The sequence below is a fragment of the Pelophylax lessonae genome, assembly GCF_965119305.1.
Source record: "Pelophylax lessonae genome assembly, chromosome: 2".
Taxonomy (NCBI): domain Eukaryota; kingdom Metazoa; phylum Chordata; class Amphibia; order Anura; family Ranidae; genus Pelophylax; species Pelophylax lessonae.
The window spans coordinates 108,420,530-108,440,107 of NC_138769.1; the positions used below are offsets into that span (position 1 = coordinate 108,420,530).

A 19,578-nucleotide genomic window follows, 5' to 3' on the forward strand; every position below is an offset into this window, starting at 1 on the left:
TTGCCACATTTCAGGCTTCAAACAAAGATATAAAACTGTATTTTTTTGTGAAGAATCAACAAGTGGGACACAATCATGAAGTGGAAAGAAATCTATTGGATATTTCAAACTTTGTTAACAAATAAAAATCTTAAAAATTGGGCGTTCAAAATTATTCAGCCCCTTTACTTTCAGTGCAGCAAACTCTCTCCAGAAGTTCAGTGAGGATCTCTGAATGATCCAATGTTGACCTAAATGACTAATGATGATAAATAGAATCCACCTGTGTGTAATCAAGTCTCCGTATAAATGCACCTGCACTGTGATAGTCTCAGAGGTCAGTTTAAAGCGCAGAGAGCATCATGAAGAACAAGGAACACACCAGGCAGGTCCGAGATACTGTTGTGGAGAAGTTTAAAGCCGGATTTGGATACAAAAAGATTTCCCAAGCTTTAAACATCCCAAGGAGCACTGTGCAAGCGATAATATTGAAATGGAAGGAGTATCAGACCACTGCAAATCTACGAAGACCTGGCCGTCCCTCTAAACTTTCAGCTCATACAAAGGAGAAGACTGATCAGAGATGCAGCCAAGAGGCCCATGATCACTCTGGATGAACTGCAGAGATCTACAGCTGAGGTGGGAGACTCTGTCCATAGGACAACAATCAGTCGTATACTGCACAAATCTGGCCTTTATTGAAGAGTGGCAAAAATAAAGCCATTTCTTAAAAATATCCATAAAAAAAGTGTCATTTAAAGTTTGCCACAAGCCACCTGGGAGACACACCAAACATGTGGAAGAAGGTGCTCTGGTCAGATGAAGCCAAAATCAAACTTTTTGGCAACAATGCAAAACGTTATGTTTGGCGTAAAAGCAACACAGCTCATCACCCTGAACACACCATCCCCACTGTCAAACATGGTGGTGGCAGCATCATGGTTTGGGCCTGCTTTTCTTCAGCATGGACAGGGAAGATGGTTAAAATTGATGGGAAGATGGATGGAGCCAAATACAGGACAATTCTGGAAGAAAACCTGATGGAGTCTGCAAAAGACCTGAGACTGGGATGGAGATTTGTCTTTCAACAAGACAATGATCCAAAACATAAAGCAAAATCTACAATGGAATGGTTTACAAATAAACATATCCAGGTGTTAGAATGGCCAAGTCAAAGTCCAGACCTGAATCCAATCAAGAATCTGTGGAAAGAACTGAAAATTGCTGTTCCCAAACGCTCTCCATCCAACCTCACTGAGCTCGAGCTGTTTTGCAAGGAGGAATGGGCAAAAATTTCAGTCTCTCGATGTGCAAAACTGATAGAGACATACCCCAAGCGACTTACAGCTGTAATCGCAGCAAAAGGTGGCGCTACAAAGTATTAACTTAAGGGGGCTGAATAATTTTGCACGTCCAATTTTTCAGTTTTTTGTTAAAAAAGTTTGAAATATCCAATAAATTTCGTTCCACTTCATGATTGTGTCCCACTTGTTGTTTATTCTTCACAAAAAATTACAGTTTTATATCTTTATGTTAGAAGCCTGAAATGTGGCAAAAGGTCGCAAAGTTCAAAAGGGGCTGAATACTTTTGCAAGGCACTGTATGTAAACGTGCCTAAACTATGTATTTAGCGCTTGGGCGCTTATTTCATTCCAATGGCAATAATAAATTAGTTGTAAAGTGTCAAGATTTTTCACCTTAATGCATTCTATGCATTAAGGTCAAAAACCTTCTTGGTTGCTGTTGCCCCCCCCCCCCCCCCCCTCGTTATTCTTACCTGAACCCGAACGTTCCAGCGACAAGCGCGAGCCCAGCAGCTCCAGCCGCTGTCTTGGGGTCCTCATTGGATAGACTGATAACAGCAGGACCCATTGGCTCCTGCTGCTGTCAATCAAATTCAGTGACACGAGAGCCAGGGCGGGGCCAAGTCTTGCGGTCTGTGTTAATAGACGCAGCAGCGGGACTAGTGAGCGCGCCCACATGGGTGTCCCCATGGAGAACAGCTTTCCAAGGATTGGAAAGTGGGTACCCACTTCCAGCAGAAAAGCAGAACAGCGGTCTGCCTATGTAGACAAGGCAGATCGCTGTTCTGTGAGAGGGGAAAGTGCTGATCCTGTGTTCCTGCTGTAACACGGATCTCTACATTCCCCCAGTCAAAGCACCTCCCCCACACAGTTAGTAATCGTTCCTAGGGAACACATTTAACCCTTTGATCACCCCTGATGTTAAAACTTTCCCTGCCAGTGTCAGTAGTACAGTGACAGTGCATATTTTTCACTGTATTAGTGTCACTGGTCCCCAAAAAAGTGTCAGTGTCTGATTTGTCCGCCGCAATATCGCGGCCCCGCTATAAGTCGCTGATCGCCGCCATTGCTAGTAAAAAAATAAATAAATAAAAAATATACTATAGTTTGTAGACTATGTAACTTTTGTGCAAACCAATCAATATGTACGTACAGTACTGGGATTGTTTTTAACAAAAATATGTAGCAGAAGAGCTTTTTGCCTAAACTGATGAAAATTTGATTTTTTTCATGTTTTTTTTTTTTTTATTGGGAGTGTTTTATATCAGAAAGTAAAAAAAAAGTTTTTATTTTTTTTTTTAAAAATTGTAGGTCTATGTTGTATGTATCAAAATAAATAAAAACCAGAGGGGATCAAATACCACTAAAAGAAAGCTCTTTTTGTGGGGAAGAAAAAACATAAATGTTATTTAGGTACAGCGTCGCACACCTGCGCAATTGTCAGTTAAAGTAACGCAGTGCCGTATCGCAAAAAATGACCTGGTCATGAAGGGGGGTAAATCTTCTGGAGATGAAGTGGTTAAGTATGTTTACAATTTTGTGTTGGGACACAGGTTGGACACACCTGCTAAGTATATCTCTCAGCAATATACAGTATGTGGTAAAAGTTTACCCGTCATTTGTGACCCCCGTGTTCCCCCTCAATAAAGGCTTTACCCCCTCTTTCCCAACTGTCAGCTCGTTGTACATTCCTGGGAACCCTCCGGGAGATCAGGATCCCATTATCTGACTTTGTACAGCTGGGTGAAATTGGGGATTCTACAGGGGATAACGCATGACAAATGTCAGTTTTGGGTGGGTTTAGCCTTTAAGAATATTAGAACATAAAATCTTATTTCCGCTGTTTTTCAGGCTTCAGAAGAAGTGCCGTGCGGCATTGCGCCTACTCGGATTCCTAAACCAAAAGCCGGGACAGTGTCCAAACTACCCATTAAGAAACCTTTGGGAAATGCAGTGAATGGAGAGCGGGAAGTGAGCAGAGAGAAATCACATTTATCCAGAACCAATGCTAATCCCCAAGGTGCAGCTAAGAGGTGATCCTTGTAAATGAGCGGCTGAAGACGAAACACGCTGAGCTTCCCCACCCAGACTCTGACCTGCACTGTACTTCCACCATGACCGACAGCTCCGCTCTCATTTATATTCTCTCTGTACATTACATTCTTAGTTAGGATGATTCCTTGTGTGTGTGCGCTTTGTATTCATGTCATTTGTAAAAAATAAACAGTTTTCATTTAATTTGTCCAATTTCAGGTTTTGTTTAATGCAAATTAAATGTGGATCTCTAGGCCAGCCTTTTTCAACCAGGCTGGGGTGCCTTGAGGCTTCTTCAGGGGTGCCCTGGCAAAATGGGTAGAAATGTATAAATAATTGTATAGAAGCAGGTGGATGAAGATTACATTTTAGCCACAGGTTTTCATTTGGCACCATTATGACTTTTTAGACACTGGCATCTGAACAATCAAAGATATCATCAGTTGATAAGAAGGATGTCTGTCGCCTCCACAGCGTCCTTGTTTGACCCTCCTGTGCTCCTCTCCCTTAGCACTGGGGTCACATTAGCTGACTGATGGAGAGAAATTGAGGGAAAAGAGAAACATTGGAATACTAGTCAGTACCAGTGTGCAAAACTGTGTTTGCTTTGAAAGAAAAAGAATCATCTCTAATGCTGGGTATCCTACATGTGTGGATGTTGCTACATTATGCAAAACGATTGGAATAGTTAATTATTATGATTATTATATAGGATTTTTATAGTGCCAACATTTTGCGCAGCGCTTGACAACAGGAGGGCAAACAGTACAGTTACAATACAATTCAATTCAATACAGAAGGAATCAGAGGGCCCTGCTTGTTCTAATTTACATTTTAGAATGGGGTGCCTCAAGACTGTCTATAAATTTTAAAGAGGTTGTAAACCCTCTCTTGGATGTTTTGCCTATAGGTAAGCCTTTAATAAGTAAATATCTCCTAAACTTCCACCGTTTAGGAGATATTTACTTTTAATGCAGCCGATGACATCATCGGCGTATGCGCTCTGAAGGAACGGCCAACCGTGCCATTCCTTCAGAGTCATGTGCCGTGAATGGCGGCTCCCGCGCATGCGCGGGAGTGATGTAAACGCGCCTCCGGCCAATTAGATGGCCGGAAAACGCGAACCAGGAAGCAGGACGGTGAACATGTCGGCCGTCCTGTTGCTGAGCGTGCGGCACTGCGGGGGCTTCGTACTAAGGTAGGGATTTCATAATGAGCTAGTATGCAATGCATACTAGCTCATTATGCCTTTGTCTTACAGGGTTTTTTTTTTTTTGTGTTTGTGGAGGGTTTACTTCCTCTTTAAAGGGTGCCTTGGCTGAAAAAAGGTTGAGAAACACTGCTTTAGGCTAACATAGATCAGCATCACTATGATATTTTAAATGGACCCGTCTGCATAATTTCTTAGCATATCAGAGTGTACATCTCCAGTCCAGTGACTCTACTGAGGCTGAAATGATGTCATCAATCTGCTGCAGGCAGGAGGAAAATGTCCTCAGTCTCTTCCCCAGACCACACATTGTAACTGTAGAAGGTGAAAAGTTGAGGGGCTGTAACTGAGCTCATCAGTGTGAGACATTCATGAACATGGCTAACAACTACACAGGCACTAGGATTTACATGTTTGCCTCTAAGCTGGCATCTCAGTGAAGGATGTAGATGCCAATTCTGGATAATGACTGAACAGAGATGGTGCCGTCCTTCTGAAGTGAGAAGCAGATGAAGCTACTGTCAGGTGGAATCTCGCTCAATGCAAATAATTACCTCCGATTGTTCCACTTAACCATTACTTACTGAACATGAAACATATACAATATGTGATGTTAGGCTCTACGCTCTTACAATACAGATTATACTTTTCTAGCTTTATAGCAGAGTTTAAGTGACGGCTGCCTTTCCTTTCTCTGATACTCCAGGTTGAAACAGAGGACAGAAAGTTGCAATGATTTCATGTCACATCCACTGACTAATTAAAATACACCAAAGATTAGGGAAAGAAAGGGACTCCAAGGCTGGGTTCACACTGGTGTGGTGTTAGACATCTCATGTGATTCGCACCGCACTGCTTTGCAGACCACATGCGATGTCTGTGCAATGCATTGTATGGCTGAATTCACATCGCATTCTCACCAGAATGGTGCAGGACCCTTTTTTTGGTCCACACTGGAATCAAATCGCAGGAGTATTCAGACCCATGCCATCTGATTCCTGCACCATGTGGCAGTTCGCACTGCGATCTAAGAATTGATATGGGGGTGTCATTAACTTTACAATGACACCCGCAGCGGTTCGCAGATGTCAGTCTGAACCGCCGGCAGGTGACAGGTGATGAGGGAACCTGCACTGGAATCACCCTGGTTCCCGCATTGCATATATGTGAACCGGGGCTAAAAGTGCCAGGTATTACCTTAAGGAATCACATACAACATGTTAGAACATTTTATTCAATACAGGATAATAAAAACATTCTAATTAAAATATGCCCCATTTTTTACACACCTGCCATAAAGAGACATATTCATTATGGAAAACAAATAGGTGTAACTTATTACAACATATCAGGGAGGTACTATGCAGGGAAGTATCCACCAGGACCCAACGCATTTCGCAAAGTGCTTCTTGAGGTTAACCTGATACAATCAGTTGAGAAACTGAATACAAATGTTGCCGTACCCTGGTTAGAAAAGTCCAAACACCCATATACGGGTGGTAATTATGAAGAAGAGATTGTGTATGGCAAAAGGGGCCTCCACTGTCCGCCAGTATATGACCTGTGAAACAGCACGATAGGCATGGCTTTGCCCGATTAAACAGTTAAAAATGAAATCACCCAGACCAGTGCAGTGAGCAAGATTGCAGGGTTCAGGGGTGCACCATGTACAGAGTGCAGGGTTCAGGGGTGCACCATGCACAGAGTGCAGGGTTCAGGGGTGCGCCACGCACAGAGTGCAGGGTTCAGGGGTGCGCCACGATTTACATACAGAGTGCAGGGTTCAGGGGTGCGCCACGCACAGAGTGCAGGGGTGCGCTATGCACAGTGCAGGGTTCAGGGGTGCGCCATGCACACAGTGCAGGGTTCAGGGGTGCGCCACGTATTACGTAGAGTGTGCAGGGTTCAGGGGTGGGCTACATACAGAGTGCAGGCTTTAAGGGTTTGCTATGCATAGTGTGCAGGCATCAGCTCTCTTTTACAGGCTGTTCACATCTCACTTCTCCTACCCCTGTGTGTAAGGGCTGCATAAAAGGGCCTGGGAGGGCCAGATTCTGCCCGCGGGCCTTGTGTTTGGCACATGCTCTACATTAAGAAAAATTCCACTGTGTATTCCTCCCCGTCCCCCTCCCTAACACTTAGGCAGGCCATACATGATTCTTTTTTTTTTTTCTTCGTTCAACCAGCAAGTTGAAAGGAAAAAAAAAAAATTAGCCAATTTCCTCAGCCACACATTCAATGTGGATAGGGGAATCCTTCAAGCTGAGCTTTTGTATTCTGCCAGCAGGAAGCCTTGCCAGCAGGCAAAATACAATGATCAGTGTTGCTGGCTTTAGCCAACAGCACTGATCATTCAGGAAAAACCTGAAAGGCTGCTTGTACAAAAAGGTGATCAATAGACTTTTGTACAACCAACTGGCTAATACATGGATTTATAAATAAAAATAGTGTACAGCGCCATATAAATAAACCAAAGAAATATTCATGTGTCTGTGCAAATAGAAGGTCCAAGGTTAGCCCCAAGAACAGTCCATAAGTCCACAACAAATAGCTCTTTCCATGTGTTGAAAGCAGTTGGCAGAAATAGAGGGGAATCCAGACAGTAGAGGTATCTGGAAACAGAGCAAAGGTCAGGGCAGGCAGTAGAGATATCTGGAAACAGAGCAGAGGTCAGGGCAGGAAATAGAGGTATCATGAACAGAAGACAGGTCAGGGCAGGCAGCAAAGAGTAGAGGTATCTGGAAACAGAGCAAAGGTCAGGGCAGGCAGTAGAGGTATCCAGTAACAGAGCAAAGGTCAGGACAGGAAATAGAGGTATCTTGAACAGAAGACAGGTCAGGGCAGGCAGCAGAGGTATCTGGAAACAAAGCAAAGGTCAGGGCAGGCAGTAGAGGTATCTTGAACAGAAGAAAGGTCAGGGCAGGCAGTAGAGGTATGCAGTAAAAGAGCAAAGGTCAGGGCAGGCAGGAGAGGTATCCAAAAACTGAGCAAAGGTCAGGTCAGGCAGCAGACAGTAGGGGGATCGGAACATAGTTCTTGCACTTGGTCAGTAGGAAAACACCACAAAACACAGAGGCACTAAATGATAATGTTTAAAGAAGCTGCCTCCTGCATCATAACACATAGGTGTGGAACACTAAAACATAATACAGCACAGCATACCAAGTAGGGTAGTGCGGAGCAGTGAACGTACAGTAGAGCATATAACCACTTGCCTTCTGTGCACTTAAACACCCTTCCCATCCAGGCCAATTTTCAGCTTTCAGCGCTGTCACACTTTGAATGACAATTGCGCGGTCATGCTACACTGTACCCATATGAAATTTTTATCATTTTTTTCACACAAATAGAGCTTTCTTTTGGTGGTATTTAATCATCTCTGGGTTTTTTATTTTTTACAAAAAAAAAGAATAAAGACAAAAAATTTTTAAAAAAAAAAAAAGTTTTTCTTATTTTTTGCGAGTAAATTTTGAAAATAAATTTTTCTCCTTCACTGATGTGCGCTGATGAGGCGGCACTGATGGGCACTGATAGGCTGCACTGATGGGCACTGATGAGGTGGCACTTATGGGCACTGATGAGGTGGCACTTATGGGCACTGATGAGGAGGTACTAATATGCCGCACTGATGAGCACTGAGAGGCGGCACTGAGAGGCGGCACTGATGAGCACTGATAGGCGGCACTGCTGGGCACTGATAGGCGGCACTGCTGGGCACTGAGAGGCGGCACTGCTGGGCACTGAGAGGCGGCACTGCTGGGCACTGAGAGGTGGCACTGCTGGGCACTGACATGTGGCACTGCTGGGCACTGAGAGGCGGCACTGATGGGCACTGATAGGCGGCACTGATGGGCACTGGCGGATGGCACTGGACACTGACGGGTGGCACTGATGAGCGGCACTGATGGGCAGAACCATCAGTGCCCACACTCAGTGCCCATAGTGCTGCCAGTCAGTGCTCATCAGTGCCTAGATGAGCAGGCACTGATGGGCACTGACTAGCAGCACTATGGGCACTGATTGTGGGCATTGATGGGGAGCACTGATGGCGGGCACTGTGGGCACTGATGTGGGGGCACTGTGTGTGTGTTTTTACCTTTTAGTAATCAGGGCACTGGTGATCGGTGCCCTGATTACATTGCTGTGTGTCCCCAGCGGCTGTCGGCTCCCCCTCCTTCCTCACACTGCAGGCTCCGTGTGAGGAAGGAGCGCCGGCGATGAGAGATGATCTCATATGTTTACATATGAGATCATCGCTCATTGGACGGCCAGATCACGTGGTGAATGGCCGCTGTGATTGGCCATTCACCACGATCTGTGATCGGCTGTGTCCAAGGGACACGGCCGACACAGATTTTCCCCGCAGCGCGCTCGCGGGAGCGCGCTGGGGGCGTGTCACTGGGAGGCCGTTTAAAAACGGCCTCCCGAAAATTCGAGTCCGCGCTGCAGCCGTATATAGGCTGTAGCGCGGACGGGGGGAGGTTAAAGTATTCTAGTGCGAAGCACTCACCGTAGAGCACAGCATATAAGGTTCAAACCTGACCACACTTGAGCGGGTGCAGGAACTCGCAACCACCAGCAGCAGCAATCACATGATAACAATGAAAACAACCTGCCATGAATGGCTTTCCATTCATAAACAGCTTGCTTACTGTTGTGATCTGTGATTGGCTCCAAGCAATCATATGGTCATCACTGTGTAAGCAATAACATTGTACAATAAATAAATCCTTTTTTTATTGGTTGAACTAGATGGACTTTTGTCAACCAGACTAACTATGTTAATCCCTGATCATAGGAGATATAGATTATATATATATATATATATATATATATATATATATATATATATATATATATATATATATATACACAGTAAACCCCCCTCCATTGCGGGGGTTACGTTCCGGACCCAGCCGCGAAAAGTGAAATTCCGCGAAATAGAAAAACCCTATTAAAATGCATTGTAGGCATGTTCTTTTTACTGTCACTGTACATGTAGAAGCATTTTAAGGTCTTTAAACACACTTTTAAAACAATAGAAACTCATTTAAACACATAAAAGATACTGAGAGACATAGCAAGAGCTATGAAAAACACAAAAATCTTTCATTTTTAATGATTTATATAGTAAAATAACATTACAAAAAAAAACGCGAATTACCGGGACCGCAAAAACTGAACCGCGATGTAGCGGGGGATTACTGTATATATACACACACACACACATACATACATACATACATAATATAGTTTGTACACTCTATAACGTTCACAAAAAACAATTAAAATACACTTATTGGGACAATAACGACATGTAGCAGAATATATTTTGACCTAAATTTATGAAGAACTTTTTTCTATTGGATATGTTTAATAACAGAAAGTAGAAAATACTGTTTTTGTTTAACATTTTCGTTTTTTATATTTATTTTAAAAATAAAATAAAAAAACCCAGTGGTGTTCAAATATCACCAAAAGAAAGCCCTATTTGTGTGAAAAAATTGATTTAAATTTTTTATTTGTGTATAGTGTTGAATGAGCGCATAATTGCCAGTTGAAGTAGCGCAGTGCTGAATAGAAAAAAAAATGCTCTGGTCATGAAGAAAGTAAAACCTTCCAGAGCTCAAGTGGTTAAATGTCAACAGCTACAGCATTAGGCCTTTTGCACACGATACTCCTGTTTAAGCATCTACTTTTTCATCAGTTTATTTTTTTTTAAATGTAGTTTTTGCGTAAGCGTATTCTCATGTTCTTATTTTGTAAATGGCCATTTGCACACAATTGCATGCATCAGGCGTAAATTACTGCCCAAAAATGCAGATTTTTCTATTTTGTTCTTACTGAAGAATGCACGGCGCTCGTTTACGCGCCTGTGTGCATAGGCACATTACAATGAATGGGCTGTATTTTATCTCAGAAAAAAGCTGTACTGAGCTTTTTTAAGCTGCAGTGTGCAAGAGGGTTTAGTAGCTGCTGTCTTTTATTTATTTTATTTTTTGAACCTGACCAGAGAACCAGCATTACAGTTGGGCTTGTTTACATCAAACTCATTGCCCTAACGCAGTCTTAACACAAGAACACGGCACTTTGCCTTATGTGCTATGGCTTCAGTCCATACCAAAAAAAAAAATAAATAAATACATTTTTGCATCCCAAACATGCTGCAGTGCTGTAAAAAAAAAAAAAAAAAAAAAAAAAAAAATGCACATTAATACTGAACACATGATTTCTACATTATAAAAACGCACACTGTATGGTGTGACAGCCTGCACTAAAACGCTAGGAACCCCCTAGGACAGTGATGGTGAACCTTGGCACCCCCGGTGTTTTTAAACTACATTTCCCATAATGCTCATCTACACTGCAGAGTGCTGGAGCATAATGGGAAATGTAGTTCCAAAAAATCTGGGGTGTCAAGGTTCACCATCACTGCCCTAGGATAATATATATTGATCACTGCTCCATTACAGATCACCATGCAGGAAAATGAGTGTAAGCTCCTAGCAAGCAACTCAGAAGCAATGTGCAAACAATTCTGATTTGCGACGCGCCATTCACAAACTACCTTCCTTCCCAGCTTAGAATGGGTTTATATTGTAGGAATGGGTCCTCACAGGCTGACAATGGCACCGTAGGTACACTATGTGTTGGCACAACATCCTGTGGTCCTGGTACGGGAGCCAACACTGCAGGTTGACAACACTTGCATGGGATCTGCAGCCCATGATTAGAGGTGTCAGTATAAAACAGGAAACACTGACGATACAAAGATACTGGAAGGATCACAAGCAATTGTTTGGAAATGAATAAACATCAGTGAATGGATGATATGGCTGTATATAAAGAAGGCAAAAATATGAATTATATTTTACATACATTAATTACATTTTAGGTTTATATACACTTAGACAATTCTGCTTGATTCATGTTAGCTCTGACCCCCAGCAACCATAATGGTATAAATGATACTGAATGGAAAATGCCCTATTAGTGGTTAAAATAAAGTTATTTGCTGCCACCTGCTGGCCAATTCACAAAACTGGAACACAGAAAGGCAGCATGCAGTTCAACTGCTGAGGTATATTTATATATAAGGCTTTGTTTACACTCACATTGCCCTCTAAAGAACAATCCACGTTTTGATTACTTTTCAGAGGGCATTTGACTGTTTTAAGTGTGCCTGTTCATGCAAGGACCACGCATGCGTAGTGTGCTCAATATACCTCCTTAAGCTCTGCCGCTGTGACTATAGGGAGATTGAGCACAATGCGTGTGCATGATCTTTACCCCAACCCTTTAAGAATTAAATCCTATGGAGGCCATACACAGGCCAATTTTATATACACGTATAATCAGATTGTTGATGGATTTAATGTCTGGAAGAAAAATACAACCAAAAAAATTGTTCAAATGTGCCATACATGTAAAGATCATTTCCATCTCTCTACTTTCCTATAGTCGCATTTTCTGTCCAAACTGATCATTTTGAAGATATTGGCTGGTATTTGCCCAAATCAATCAAATAATGACATTGTGTGTCTCTTTTTAGTTATTCATAGATTGGATAAAATTGTCTAATTCTGTGGAGAATCATTGGTTCGGGTGTATGTGTATGGCCACCATCACATATATATTGGGTAGGGCTGCACGATATTGCGAAAAAAAAAAAAAAAAAAAAAAATCACATTGCGATATTTTTTCCCCAAAGATATATATTGCGATATTTATACCCGCCTCTTCCTGGTGTACATGGTACAGTCGCCTCCCCTCTGTATTTGGTACCTTCTTGGCAGCCTCGGCCCACGTGCGCTCCCTCCGCCTCTTCTGTTTGTCCCTCATGATCGGGCTGTGAAGTCGGTTCTCCCGGAGGGAGGGGGAATCTCTCTGGCTGGGGGCAGACGGAAACGCGGGAAGTGGGGGTAACACTGGGAGTTGTAGTCCTCTTCACCAGGCAGCTTCTTCGCACCGGAAGCACACTCCCAGTCCCAACAATACACTTCCGCCCCACAGCACAGCGAACCAATCACGTCGTGAGTAGCGGCACAGCGAACCAATCAGGTGTGCAGGCACGCGTGATTGGTTCCCTGTGCCGCTGCTCACCACTCGGTCAGGAGAGCTGCAGGACGGACTTAACATGTGGGACGGATGTCGGGCTGTATTCTTCTACCTTCACTGTGAGTCTCCAATATCCGGCGATGTGACTATCGCCCACGCCCGCAGCACGATATTCGATGTTACATCGAATATCGTTCACCCCTAATATTGGGTATAGAAAAGAATCACCCCCCTTTGAAATAATCACATTTTGTTGCTTTGCAGCCTGAAATGAAAACAGACACAGTTTTGGTTTTATCCAGCTGAATTTACATCTAAGTAAAAAATATAACACCGACATGTCAGAAAAAAAAAAAACAGAATCACTGAGTTGGAAAAAGTATCACCCCTCCTAAAAATGACTTGTAAACTCAATCAGGTGTAGCTAATCACCTTCTCAATGGCACTTAAAGCCATTTAACTTACAACTGTGATCAGCTGTGGTCATTTTGATTTGCTCAGCATTAAAAGAGTTTTCCTGGAGCATTTCAGTCCCTAGTAGTGCAACTGAAGCAAACAATCAACTATGGGTGGCAATGCACTGTCACCGGGATCTCTAGATAAAGGTGTGGATAGGCACAAGTCAGGGGACGGATACAAAGAAAAGTGTCAAAGGCTTTATCAATTCCTAGAAGCTCAGTGAAGTCTATTATTATGAAGTGGAAGGTATTTGGTAGAACACAGAACCTCCATGGATCAAGACGTTGCTCCATACTGAATAAAAGAGCCTGGAGGAAACTGGTCAGAGAGGCTACCAAGAGGCCAAAAGCAACTCTGAAGCAGTTGCAGTAATTTATGAGAAGTGGTCATTGTGTGCATGTGACAAGAATATCACAAATTCTCCACAAATGTGGCTTGTATGGGTGGCACTACTCCCTTGGGAGCTGCTGGTTACGGGTTCCCCTGGGTTACCATTAGCAACAACACGACAATTCAACATTCTTCAAGTGATTTTGGCTCAGTCAGGAAACAGTCCAGGGGCTTTGTTTGTGTTTTTATTGAGAACTTGGATAGGAGAAGGGAATGAGTGGGATATTCCAACTTATATAACTATGCACAGGTAGCTGGGATGACTGAATAATGCTGAATGTTGCTAGGCCGCTGCTTCACCTTGTCAGTAGCAGTGACTTAGTAAGAAATGAACTGTCTGAGGTAATCTGTACTGAACTGCAGAATAGTCTTCAGGGCCCTTCCTGGCACCTCCTTTGTTCCTATTCTTCAGGGTCAACTACATTGCACCCCCTTTACTGTTACACTGCCTGTGTCAGCTAGCTCCTCGAACCCCTGACTTCTCTTGAGTGGTCCCCCTTCCTGGGCAGACCCCTTGGCAGGTCCCCAAGTACTCACGACACTGTTTTTCCTGAGAGACTCTGCCACCAACTCCACTGTCAGCACTCTGGATCCTCTGCAGCTCAGCTCCACACCTGGTTCACTAGGCCGACTGCCTAAGACCACTTTCCTCTCACACTGCAGGAGCAGAGATAGCCGTCTGCTTCCTCCTGGGACTCTGCATCCTGCCAAAGACGCCCTGTCACATGTCCCCTCCGTATTTATGGTCAATGAAAACACATCAAACACATTGTAGGAATGCCCTCCCTCTGGGACTGCCATAAACCCTGATGTGTCACTGGCTGGGTTTCCTCCACTGTCCAACAAGCTCCCTCAATGGATACCGTGGGGACACTCCCCCAGACCCAGTGAATCACACCTGGAAACATGTGACAGGCAAACTAACTGATCAGACTCCCCTGATAAGCAGAAGGAGCAAATAGATGCTTTTTCCTAGCACCTACCTAGGAGGGTGCTACACATGGGAGGGTTACAAGAAAAATAAGACACTCCTCAGGAAAGGCCACATGCAGTCACAACTGAGCTTTGCCAAAACACACCTTGAAGATTCTGAGGCCACATGGAAAAAGGAAAAACTTAATTATTTGGCCTCAACACCAAATGATTTGTCTGGCGGAAATTCAATACAGCTCACCATCCAAATAACTCCATTCCTATAGTGACGCATGGAGGTTGTAATATCCTGTTATGGGGGTGGCAATATCCTTTTATGGGGGTGGCAATATCCTGTTATGGGGGTGGCAATATCCTGTTATGGGGGTGGCAATATCCTGTTATGGGTGGTAATATCCTGTTATGGAGGTGGTAATATCCTGAACATCCTGTTATGGGGGTGGCAATATCCTGTTATGGGGGTGGCAATATCCTGTTATGGGGGTGGCAATATCCTGTTATGGAGGTGGTAATATCCTGAACATCCTGTTATGGGGGTGGTAACATCCTGTTATGTTTCTCTGCAGAAAGGACTTGAGCACTTGTCAGGATAGAAGGAAAAATGGATGGGACAAAATGCCATCAAATTCTTGAAGGAAATCTGCTGCCCCAGAAAGTCTTCAATGGGAAGAAGGTTTTCCTTCCAACATGACAATGACCCAAAGCACACAGCATAATGACCACACAGTGGCTGAAGGGGGGGGAAGGGTGAATGACGAGCAGGGCCCTCTGATTTCTACGGTATTAAAGTGTATTGTGGTTGTACTGTCAACTCTCAAGTCGTAAAGCGCTGCGTAAACTGTCAGCGCTATATAAATCCAGTATAATAATAATGTCCTTGCATGGCCTGGTCAGAGCCCAGACTTAAACCCCATTGAAAATCTGTGGAATGACTCGAAGACTGCACTCCACAAACGGTCACCATCAAATGTACCTGAACTTGATCAGGTCTGCAAAAAAGAGTCGCAAAATATTGCAAAGTCCAGATGTGCAAAGTTAGTAGAGACAAATCCCAACAGACTAAAAGGTGGAATTAAAGCAAAAGCTGGTTCAACAAAACACTGACAGAAGGGGGTGTTCCTTTTCCAACTCAGTGATTAGGTTTTAAATATTTATTTATTTCTGACATTTTATATCTTTCAGTTCAGAGTAAACACAGCTGGATAAAACAAAAACTGTGCCTGTCTTCATTTCAGGCTGCAAAGCCATAAAATGTGATTCTTTTTTCTATACCCGCTGTATAATGGGCTACACCTATAGGAAGGGCATTATCCAGATTTGGTGAGAGCTTTATACCCCCCTTAGCTGTATAGGAAATGACATTCAGCAATCATACAGGCAGTGTTCTGTACAGCGATTTCAGTATTTGTGGCACCTTACAATAGATGTGAAAAGGGGCGGCTGCAATGCTGAACAATGGAGCTGGCGTTATTTTTTCCTCCCCACGTTGCAAGACAACTCTAACGCTCCAGTGTATACACCTCCATCCACTCCCTACTTTATTCATTTTAAGTGGTGGTAATAGGCAGTAGAGAAGCGGTAAAAATGCAGCCCAACTATCTATATTTAATGTGTATGTGAATGAACCCCAGTGCTAGGATCTCCACGGATTACTGTACAAATCTTATCTAATGAGTCCCGGGGTCGTACACACACAGCTCTCCTGTCACTTCCCCTTATCCATTCACTAAACGCCTTGTATTCTCAGCACACCAGTGCCAGGATGGATGAACTCTCATGCACGGTGGTGAAGTCATGCCAGCCTGGCCAATCATTATGGCTGGAGAGGTCAAAGCCAGGGAGGAGATGTTGGTGTCGGGGGAGGGAGCTCCTGAATGCAGGGCCGGTGCTAGACTATTTTGCACCCTAGGCAAGACCAGCTACTTGCACCCCCCCCCCAAAAAAAACACATTGCACCCTGCACCCCCTCCTGTACATAATGCCCCCCTTTTAACCCTACACCCCCCTTCCTGTACACACTGCCCCCCCTTCATGCTACACCCCCTTCCTGCACACACTGCCCCCTTTAACTCCACACCCCCTTTAACCCTACCCCCCCCTTTCATATACACACTGCCCCCTTTAACCCCACACCCCCTTCATATACACACTGCCCCATTTAACCCCACCCCCCCTTAATATACACACTGCCCCCTTTAACCCCACACCCCCCTTCATATACACACTGCCCCATTTAACCCCCCCCCCTTAATATACACACTGCCCCCTTTAACCCCACACCCCCCTTCATATACACACTGCCCCCTTTAACCCCACACCCCCCTTCATATACACACTGCCCCATTTAACCCCACACCCCCCCCCTTCATATACACACTGCCCCATTTAACCCCACACCCCCGTTCATATACACACTGCCCTCTTTTAACCTTCACCCCCCTTCCTATACACACTGCCCCCCTTTAACCCCACACCCCCTTCATATACACACTGCCCCCTTTAACCCCACACCCCCCCCTTCATATACACACTGCCCCATTTAACCCCACGCCCCCCTTCATATACACACTGCCCTATTTAACCCCACGCCCCCGTTCATATACACACTGCCCCATTTAACCCCACACCCCCCCCCTTCATATACACACTGCCCTATTTAACCTCACACCCCCGTTCATATACACACTGCCCTTCTTTTAACCTTCACCCTCCTTCATATACACACTGCCCTTCTTTAATGCTACACCCCTTCCTATACACACTGCCCCCCTTTAACCCTACACCCCCCTTCATATACACACTGCCTCTCTTTAACCCTACACACCCCTTCATATACAAAGAGCCCCCCTCTCTAGAGGTGACATCCACCCGGGATGAGGAGGTGACAGGAGAGGAATGTGGCACTGGCCAAAGCTGCTCTCTAGCAGGGGCAGTGCGCCCTAGGCGGCCGCCTAGTTTGCCTAGTGGTAGCACCGGCCCTGCCTGAATGTCACACTGCTGGAGAGGGGAGCATTGGAGGGTTTAGCTCCGCACACGTTACTCCACTCCGATTGGACAACACACAAAGATTTGCTGTGAAGGAACCAGGTATGGAGAGAAGTCTAAAGGCTGCCATCACACACCTCCTGAAACCACCATCAGTCTGACAAACAATTTTTTCAGATGACCAAAAAGAAGCAAGGAAAGTCACAACCAATCAGCATGCTTGTCCTGGTCAGTGACACAGATACCAATGAGGACATCAGATCAGGATGACAGCCATCAGGACTGTAGCAATGGCAGAGTAATGTACACACAATGACTGCAGGTGAGTTATGTTCACAATCCACTGATATTTACATTGTAACAACCAGAGAGTGCACCAATCAGAAATCAGCAGTGATCTCATACATTGTAACAACCAGAGAGCGCACCAATCAGAAATCAGCAAGGATCTCATACATTGTAACAACCAGAGAGCGCACCAATCAGAAATCAGCAAGGATCTCATACATTGTAACAACCAGAGAGTGCACCAATCAGAAATCAGCAAGGATCTCATACATTGTAACAACCAGAGAGTGCACCAATCAGAAATCAGCAAGGATCTCATACATTGTAACAACCAGAGAGTGCACCAATCAGAAATCAGCAAGGATCTCATACATTGTAACAACCAGAGAGCGCACAAATCAGAAATCAGCAAGGATCCCATACATTGTAACAACCACAGATTGCACCAATCAGAAATCAGCAAGGATCCCATACATTGTAACAACCAGAGAGTGCACCAATCAGAAATCAGCAAGGATCCCATACATTGTAACAACCAGAGAGTGCACTAATCAGTAACCAGCAGGGATGTCATACAGAGATAGCACAGCACCGAGTCTGCCCCACACAGACCTGACACGTGTGGGGGGAGCACAGATCCCAGCGTGCCCTGCCATGCTCTCCATGGACAGACCCTCATATCCCAGGCACTGTCACACCCTCTTACCTCCACTAGGCGTGTCACCCGCCGGCTCCTCCCACCACTCGTCTCCCAAGTCATCTGCCATAGCGGATCCTCTGCCTTTCTGTCGCACTACAAAATCCACAAACTATCCACAGTGCCTACTCTTCCAGTTCAAATCCGGAGCCACATGTGTGGGCGGCGCTACAAAACCAAGCCTCGGTCTGACTCGGAAACTACGCCCATAACATATGTGGATTGGATGCCAGTTTCTGATAGGGCGTCTTTCTTTCTTTTTTTCTCCTAATAACTTTATTGACTTGACAATAACATAACAAATGTGTATTTATGCAAACCTCACAACTTTCTGATTTGGGAATGAGGAATACTTATTAGCAAAAGTATGTAGGTATAGTACAGACCCCTGCCACGCCCCCTTAAAGGAGAATTGTACAAAGAAAATAATTGGTAAACCCACAAGTGCTTTTTTACCACTACTATTTCTTTATATTGGCTTTTGGAATTTACAAATGTAGCAATTTAGAAATTAGATGAAAGGTTTAACACAGGAAAACACTTTTTAACCACTTCTGGACTGGAAGATTTTCCCCAGGCCATATTTTGCGATTCGGCACTGCGTTACTTTAACAGACAATTGTGCGGTCGTGCGACGCTGTACTTAAATAAAATTGATGTCCTATTTTTCACACAATGACAGCTTTCTTTTGGTGGTATTTGATCACCTGTGCGATTTTTATTTTTTTGCGCTATAAACAAAAAAAGAGCGACAATTCTGGGGAAAAAAAAAAACAATATTTTTACATTCTGCTATATAACATTCTCAAAAAAAAATCAACATTTTTTAACATTTTAGGCCAACTTGTTTTCTGCTACATATTTTTGGTAAAGTAATAAGTAAACTTATTTTGATTGGTTTGCGCAAAATTTATCACATCTACTAACTACGGGAAACATTTATGTCATTTTTATAGTTTTTTTCTTTTTTTACTAGTAATGGCGGCGATCTGCGATTTTTAGTGGGACTGCGACGTTGCGGCGGACAGATCGGACCCCTAACTGACATTTTTGACACTTGTGGGGGGACCAGTGACATTACTACAGTAATCAGTGCTAAAAATATGCACTGTTACTGTAATAATGACACTAGCAGGGAAGGGGTTAACATTGTGAGTGATCAAGGGGTTGAATGAGAGTCTAGGGGAGTGATTCTAACTGTGGGGGGGCGTGGCTTCTGAAATGACCATAGAGACCTGGGA

The 19,578-nt window shown here is 44.1% G+C and overlaps 1 protein-coding gene and 1 long non-coding RNA gene across 2 annotated transcripts in view; one reads left to right on the forward strand and one right to left on the reverse strand.

Annotated features, from left to right (window-relative positions):
- Positions 1-3,360, forward strand: part of FILIP1L (filamin A interacting protein 1 like) — a 496,325-nt gene extending 492,965 nt beyond the window's left edge. The window contains exon 6 of the mRNA XM_082245486.1: positions 3,135-3,360. Within this exon, the coding sequence (XP_082101612.1) occupies positions 3,135-3,320 (186 nt within the window). The 3' untranslated portion in view covers positions 3,321-3,360. The remainder of the gene's footprint in view (positions 1-3,134) is intronic.
- LOC309546016 overlaps positions 1-18,513 on the reverse strand; it is a 410,500-nt gene extending 391,987 nt beyond the window's left edge. The window contains exon 1 of the long non-coding RNA XR_014224918.1: positions 18,347-18,513. This is a non-coding gene — a long non-coding RNA (uncharacterized lncRNA). The remainder of the gene's footprint in view (positions 1-18,346) is intronic.
- Between the last annotated feature and the right edge of the window lie 1,065 nt (positions 18,514-19,578).